At 45.3% G+C, this 7,930-nt stretch overlaps 1 protein-coding gene across 1 annotated transcript; it reads left to right on the top strand.

Annotated features, from left to right (window-relative positions):
* The first annotated feature begins 2,217 nt into the window (after positions 1-2,217).
* LOC147603803 (uncharacterized) lies at positions 2,218-3,462 on the top strand. Its single transcript, XM_086796186.1, has 2 exons — positions 2,218-2,423; positions 2,830-3,462. Exons 1-2 carry the CDS (start codon positions 2,235-2,237, stop codon positions 3,085-3,087), a joined length of 447 nt encoding a protein of 148 aa, XP_086652312.1. The 5' UTR covers positions 2,218-2,234; the 3' UTR covers positions 3,088-3,462.
* The last annotated feature ends 4,468 nt before the right edge of the window (positions 3,463-7,930 follow it).

Below are 7,930 nucleotides of genomic sequence, written 5' to 3' on the forward strand. Positions count from 1 at the left end.
ATTTAACCTTTGTACATTATACGACAGGCATTTTATTGGTGCATGCATGTTCATTAGGTGAAAGCCATGTCAATATCAACGTGCATGCTCTGTAATTTTCACATTCCACCGTTAAGTACACCAGCCCACAATATTCTAGCATCAACGTGGGCAGAAGTGGATGCCTTATTTTGGGATGTAGTGGCCTCCGTCCAAGTGCGGGACTGTAATGGTCGAGGTTTCACATTGATCATTTTTCTTGGATGGGGGGGTTTGCCAACCCTCTACATATTGCATGCTTTTCTCTTTTGCAACAAAAAGTTTTTGAGGTGGGTCAAGACGCACTTGTGCTTGTGGTCTAGCTTTATTGCTAGTTTGGACACCCATATTAACCACCACAAGAGGTGAATTAGCTGTCTTAAGGGAAGGGGGTTTGGTTTGAGGCATCGAATAATTCATGATCAGAGCACGAGGGACTGAATCAACCGGAGGACGCAATGTCAGTGTGGGGCTTTCAGAGGCCAGATGCCCGAACTTGTGACAAGTAAAACAAGCTCTTGCAAAAACTCCCCATTTGAGTTCAAAGCATTTTTCCCCCATCTGTACATCATCAATTTCCACAGCACCAGATGGAGGGGGTGGGTTTGTTAGTGTCCCAAAGTATACAGAAATGATTGTGATTTCCCATCACACGTGGGGCACAAATAACATTGCCTAATGTTGAGCCAGGCCAGGCAGTGCCTCGCTGCACTTTACAAGAAAATTGACTACCTCAACCCACATGGGACAGTGATGCTTGATAAGTGCGTGATAATCCTTAGTTGGAGTCCAAGTTGCTGTGGGGCTGTAAGTATCACTTCAAAAAATCCTTGGGCAACATTACACCCCATCTAAAGAAAATCCACTGAGCACATTTTTCAACCAATGAGCAATGTCAATGGGGCTGAAGGCATTTTTTAACTGCACTCTCAGAAAACTTATTAACCTTGGGTAAGATTGTCTCTACAGCTATTTTGTATTTAAATGTGGGTTTACGCTTATTCCACGCAGCCTGACTCTCCTCGAAATCATGACGCAGAACATTATAAATAGTGCGCATCAGGGTTTTCATGATGAAGCATTTGAAGCATTTGAGGGATTGATTCTTTCAGCCGTTTAAGGTCTTCTCCATTGCTAGTTACACATCCTCGAGAATAAACATTTTCTTGAAATTTTGTTTGATCAGAATCCATGGAATAAACACACACATACTCTCTCTCTCTCTCTCTCTCTCTCTCTCTCTCTGTGTGTCACACACACACACACACACACACACACACACACACACACACGAGCCTTGAGGCTGACCAAAAGCAAAGGCAGCAGCGACGAACACAATTGACAACTAGCAGGCAGGAAAGGGACAGCTGCAGAAGAAGCAGCAGGAGAAGGTAGACGGTGATGGCCAGCAGGAACAAACGACAGGAAGAGGCGATGGCCCTCAAACCATAGTCACAAGGAATGGGCATTTTTAGACTCGGGAATGTTGGGGATGGCAGCATCTTCCCGTTCCCATCCCATGTCACTCTATAGTCACAGGGAATGGCCATTCTCAATCTTTTCCGTCCCCGTTCCATGTCCCCATTTCGCGTCTCATGTGACTATGCCTCAAACAAGCGACGACCCTCTCTGAAGCAAGAGCAGTTGATGGTGCTTTCTCCAACAAGGAAACAGACGACAACCCTGACTCACTTCTCACCGAAATGATGAACAGACGAGAAGGCGACACCACTACAGGGAAGTCACAGCAAATGTGAGCGCACAGCAAAAAACCACACACATACTCTCTTCTCTCACCCCCCGCAGCTGTATCTCTTTCTGTCTCTCACACACACACACGTGACACCATATTTTGTATGGAGTTAAATATTGGCACAAGTTCATTGTTCTACGTGCTTAGGTAAGCCATGAGATGCTTTTAAAAAAACATTTGAAATGAGTAAAGACATGGTGTGATGTTCAAATTGACTTAATGGGATGTAGAGTCATCGTATACTCACATCGCAACATCTTGCATGGGTTTCAAATCAGTGAAGAAAGAAAGCTGCATTTGTGTTCTGTTTTTCATCCAAGCTGTACTTCATATGTATTAGTACTCTTTGCAAAGCGTGAAGCTTATGATATGAGTGATGGGGCCGGTTGGGGATTTCATGTTTTCAGTAATTTTCCTGATATCTCTTCTTAATTGACTGCAGCTTTATGATTATCAATATAATATGGGTTTGCTACTCATGGAACGCAAGGAGTGGGGCTCAAAAACTGAGAAGTTGAAAGCCTCAGCGCAAGATGCAGAAGAAAACCTACGGAGAGAGCTTGCTACACACCTTATAGCTGTCTCCGAAGCTAAAAAGCGAGAAGAAAGTCTAAAGAAGGCTCTGGCTGTTGAAAGGCAATGTGTATATGATGTGAGGATCCAGATGTCCACATCCACATCCACACACACACACACACACAGCATGCACACATCCACACACACAAAGAAGGCTCTGGCTATTGAAAGGCAATGTGTATATGATGTGAGGTACCAGACGTCCACGTCCACACACACACACACACACACACACGGAGTGCACACATCCACACACACATGGCGTGCACACATGCACACACACACATGGGGACATGTGCATGCTGCACACAGTGGCTTTTGTAAAAGCGGGAAATTATCTTCCCTGGAGGGTCAAGTTAATGCGTTGTTTGCACAAATTTAATTCTCACATTGTAATTTAGATTTCTGTTCATGCCTTTCCTTGCTTAGCTCATTAACTAACATGTCCTTTGAATTCCTTTGATTGGTTCTTTTTTTACCAGCTTGAGAAGGCTTTGAAGGATATGCGGGCTGAGTCAGCAGAGTTGAAGGTTTCAGCTGAAAATAAGCTAACTCAAGCAAGGGACCTAGTTGCTGGAACGATAGAGAAGGCTCTTTTAGCAGAGTTAAAGTTACACGCAGCAGATGCTTTGCAGGCAGAGGCAAGTTGCAAGCATGGTATTGCAGAGAGGAAGCTACAGGAAGCTGAAGCACGAGAAGATGCTTTAAGGAGGGAACGGCTTACTTTCAATGCACAGTGAGTTTTCTACATTTTTGCTAGTTTAATTTGACTATGTTGTCTCCCTCTTGGTCGATTCCCTTGACAGAAAATCAAGAACCTTCAAAAAGGACTGTGGAGCCCCCAGCTACCTCACTGGTGTTGTTGATATATGAAAGGATGTCTGCCCACAAAGAGTACTTCAAATGATGTACATACATCGCCAAGTTCTGCCATCAATATAGGCCTAGCGAACGTTGAGTTTATTACCAGCAGAAAGATAACGATCCACATAGAGTCTTGTAGCAATAATTGTTGTGGATGGAGTACTGCAATGCACCAGAAGAGAAAAGGATAAGTCCCAGTTGCATGTCTCTTCATTGTAGGAAGCCCTAGAGGTCCTCCAATCCTAGGAATAAGAAGTCAAGTAAAGCTCCCTCACTTATAAGGTCCAACCCATCGGTCAATACTGCGTGGAGTCAAATGGTGCTTGTCTTTGACAGTACCAACAACGAAAGCGAAGACCACCCCAACAAAGGACGAGGAACTCCTGACCTTCAAACAGGAGAGCCTAAACTTCAATGCATGGACATACCATCTATCCAAGAGGAAGCTCCTACCTCTCCTACACATTCGCAGAGAAGCCTTGCTTCGAGGCTCCACAATTTGATCTTGGGAAATACACATTCAGAAGAACCGCAACCCAGGGTGAGAGGTATAGACCAACCACAAGAATGTGAGCCCACCCCGTCTCTAGATGCTAGAGCTAAAGTTGGGCAAAGTGAAAGCCAATATGCCCAGACTGAACCATCAGTCTGGAAAGTTGTGCATGTTTCAGGTGTAGCTGATCCGTATAGGGCTCAAAGACCTGTTTAAAACCTAGGGCCAGGTCCACCATCTCAAGGACCAGAAACGTCGCACCAAAGGGAAAGGTCTACCCATGCCCTTCGCATCAGCCCAATCCGCTTGTATATCAGCAGTACCCACTACAAGGAGCTTACCCTCGGTGTACCACATGGGACCACAAGGGGCGTATCTTAACCCACCTATCAGACAAGGGCCTCCAATGGTATATTATTCTCCCAACCCCGCTCCTCCACCAGCCCTTCCTCAAACTACTCCTACTTTAGCCATGGCAAGACTAACACAAAAAATGTTGAGATTAGCCATGGAAATAGGGAGGGGTGGCAGGGAGGGGTGGCAGCGGGCATCACGCCCCAATACCAGTACAACTTGCACCAAGATTAGAGCGAAATAAACCTGCTAACATCTCAAAGCTTATCACTAAGTTTGATGGGACTGGAGATCCCATCCCACACCTAGAGATGTTTAATCAGATTTGGGAAGCCTTTGGCCATGTAGAAGATCAAGTCAAGGTGACTGCCTTCGGCCTCACCTTTGGGCCTCACCTTTGATGGCAAAGCAACCCAATGGTTGAGGTCCTTGAAAGCTAAAGACAAGGCCACCTTTGAAGCCTTGAAAGAGGGCTTCAAGGTAGGATATTCTTTCCAGGGAACCAAATGGAGCTTAGTGGAGCAGTTGCATAATGTCAGACAAAAGAAAGGAGAAACCATCAGAGAATACATCAATAGAGTCAGATATCTCCACTCACGGTTCAGAGAGTCTTGATAACGTGCCCTTACATAAACCAGTGTATGCCTTGGGTCGTGGACAACTTTAAGGGAACACATTTCCGAGAACTTCATGAGGGCACATCAGAAGCTTCTTTTTAAGACCACCAGCACAAAGCCTGAAAAGGCAAGGAGTCCACGTGAGGACAACATGTAGAGTAATTGGCCACTGCATTAATGTAGTAAATGACCCAACAATGGAGAACTGACCAAGGTTAGGATCGGGGAGGTCAACCCCATCTCTATCCAAACATGGAACTTGTATGGTGTCCGGTATGTTGAGCTAACCATACCAGCATGGAGTGTCCACATATGAGACCCCGTCCTAGCCTCTACTGTACATATTGCGTAAATGGGGCAATCATGAAGTCTCCAACTACTATCACCAGAAAGCTTCTCTAACCCCCACTGTCAAGAGTTGCACCAGTTCGTCAACTAACTCTGACTGAAATCTTTGAATATGGGAACGAGGGGGAAATTTCAGAATTTCCCACTTATGAAACCCTAGAGCCAACAAGCCCACCCTCTCAAATCTTAAGTCACTATGTTATGGAGGGAGACAAAATGTACCCAGTGTACTTAGCAGCCCCAATGCCCGTGGGCCACAGACATGAATAGGATGGTTAAACGACTACCCATATAGTGCTATGATGTGTGGGACCTCACTAAGTGGTCGAGTGTCCCAATAGGAAAGGGATGGTGAGTACCTAGGTGCTCCCTCCTTGACTCCCATGTGTGTTGGGTGTGGTATTTATCACATGTATAAGGATTGTCTGCTAAGACTTGGAACAATAGGAAGGGCTCATGAAGCAAATCCAAGCACTAGCCTGAACTTGCTGAGTGTTAGAGACGGCTTCATTGGAGCAGTCCCACTTAATGCTATAACTAGAATATATAAGAGGCATAGGGTCGTAGCTCACGCTACAGCAGAGGCATCAACCTCATGAGACCAGGGCAAATCTGGTGCCCCTGAATAGGCACGAGCAACTAGGCGCTCAAGAAAGAAAGCCACAAAGATTGGCAAGGGCAAGAGTCGAGTGGTTATCAAAAGTGGTTCAAAAGATGGCACGATAACTCATGTGTCAACTTCTTCATCTAAAGAAGAAGACTTGCTATACTCTGCCACCCGAGCTAAAGAACCTATCAACACACACCAACTACTGAAAAAACTCATTGAATATCAAACCCCTATAGAGGAAAAAGAGAGACTCTTGGCAGCCCAAGAGCTGGTCAAGGAATGCCAAGCACAAATGGAATATGAGCCTCCTACAGTCTATCTTGAACCATGCCCACCGGTCTCAAATTTGAGACCTAGGGAAGAAGCTCAAGTATATCTTGGAGAGATCCCAAACGAGCCAGCCCCATAAAGGCTAGCAGAAGTAGAAGCTTCCATTGCAACACCTACCCCCAACCCCCAATAGGGAGACATGGGTGGCTGAATATCTTAGAAACCTGGGGGATGACCATCTTAGGAGAACGAGCATTGAAATCGTTGTTCCCATCCCATCATACACTAAAAAAAGCTTAAGACTAAGCCAAATCAACCTTCCTCGGGAACAGCCCTAGCTCCAAGAGACATTGTAGGTCTCTCCTCCTTCCTCTCTTCTCAGATCTAAATCCCTATCAGCACCTTGCTCCAAGGTAGCCAAAGTTTAAGCAATGATCTGAAGAAGGAGACCATTCATGAGAGAATAAAAATGATTCATGACTGGGATACTGACCACATATACATTCAGAGAAAAGATCAAACATTCAAGATCAATCTACACACGTGAAAGGTACACCCCATGAGCGGCAGACCATTCGTAGAGGACTCTGTCACAACTACATGATCCACTACAGTCCATCTGTGCCAGACATATCACAAGACACTTGAAGATGAGAAGGATAGTGAGGAGTGTGCACCTCTCCCGGAGCCAGAAGACTCTAAGAACTGGATGCATATCCTTGCTACCTTGGACATTTTTCCTAGGCACACCAGTACAAGGTTTGCTATAGCAGACGGGCAGGAGATTACATCTCTATACATGCTTAGTTCAGCATACCTGCCCAATGTTGCCACCCAAGAACTTGAACAGGCTATTAGAGCGAAGTTATCAAGGGGAACACACTCCCATAGAACTCACAGGCCTGAGGGATTCCTTGGGCCAGAATGATACGTCTTCCTAGATGATTCAGATACCCACTGGTAGAAGTATGTTGGGGCGGTGGAAGCACATGACCACTTCAATGAAATGTGGCAAAAGGAGTTTGCTAATAGCTGATCCACATGACCATCCCGCAGCCAGCAGGGCCCGTCGAGTCCAAACCAGAATCAAAGAAGCTTTGCCGCTCCAACACGCAACAAAAAGTTAGCACTAGCTAAAAAAGAAGCCAAAAGGCTAGTTGATGAAGAAAGTACTAAAGCCAAAGAGACCAGACAGGTGCCTAAACATTTCAAGACCTTCTAGATGGCCGACCGATTTGTCCAATATGATTTGGCTCAAAGGTATGACAGTGGGCAAGCAGGGACCTCTTATGATGGTCTAGCTAAGGTCAAGGAGATAAATTTGGCAGGCTCAGGTGGTGAGGACTCGAGGCCGGTGTATATTGGGGAAGACCTCTCCACAGAAGAAGAGATCGAGCTTATCACTCTACTAACATAATTCCAAGATTGTTTTACATGGACATGAAAGGTGTACCTCTCTTGAAGTAGTCTAACACACCATTCCAATGGTTGATGGAGCCAATGTAGTAAAAAAAGGGCTTATCCGATGAACCCAAAATACTCCAAGATGGTCCATGAAGAGATCGACAGACTCATCGATGCCGGATTCATCTACGAGATTGAGCATACGAAATGGGTATCACCCATTGTAATAGTGCCAAAGAAGAATGGAAAAGTCAGAGTGTGCATAGACCTTAAAAAGGTTAATGCCGCCACCATCATGGATCATTATCCCTTACCTTTCATAGAACACATGCTAGAATGAGTAGCAAGAAAGGAAGCCTATAGCTTCCTTGATGGAATCTCTAGGTACAATCAGGTGTTGATCGATCCCAAGGATTAGCATAAAATAACCTTTGCCATTGAATGGGGCACATATGTTACCGTGTTATGCCCTTTGGGCTGACCAATGCCCTTGGTACCTTCCAACGTCTCATGTGCATGGCTTACAAGGAATATCTTTGGAAATTCCTTGAGGTCTTTTGACCTTTGTGTCGATTCCTCCTGGAAGGAGCACCTTGCATGTTTGCATAAAGTACTAGAAAGGT

The sequence above is a fragment of the Cibotium barometz genome, chromosome 63 (assembly GCF_041138505.1).
Source record: "Cibotium barometz isolate CiBa-2024 chromosome 63, ASM4113850v1, whole genome shotgun sequence".
In the NCBI taxonomy this organism is placed as follows: Eukaryota; Viridiplantae; Streptophyta; class Polypodiopsida; order Cyatheales; family Cibotiaceae; genus Cibotium; species Cibotium barometz.

Coding starts and splice junctions, on each gene's coding strand:
- LOC147603803 (XM_086796186.1), top strand. CDS start 2,235: ATGGGTTTGCTACTCATGGAACGCAAGGAGTGGGGCTCAAAAACTGAG. Junction 2,424..2,829: donor AAAGGCAATGTGTATATGAT/GTGAGGATCCAG, acceptor TTTTTTTACCAG/CTTGAGAAGGCTTTGAAGGA.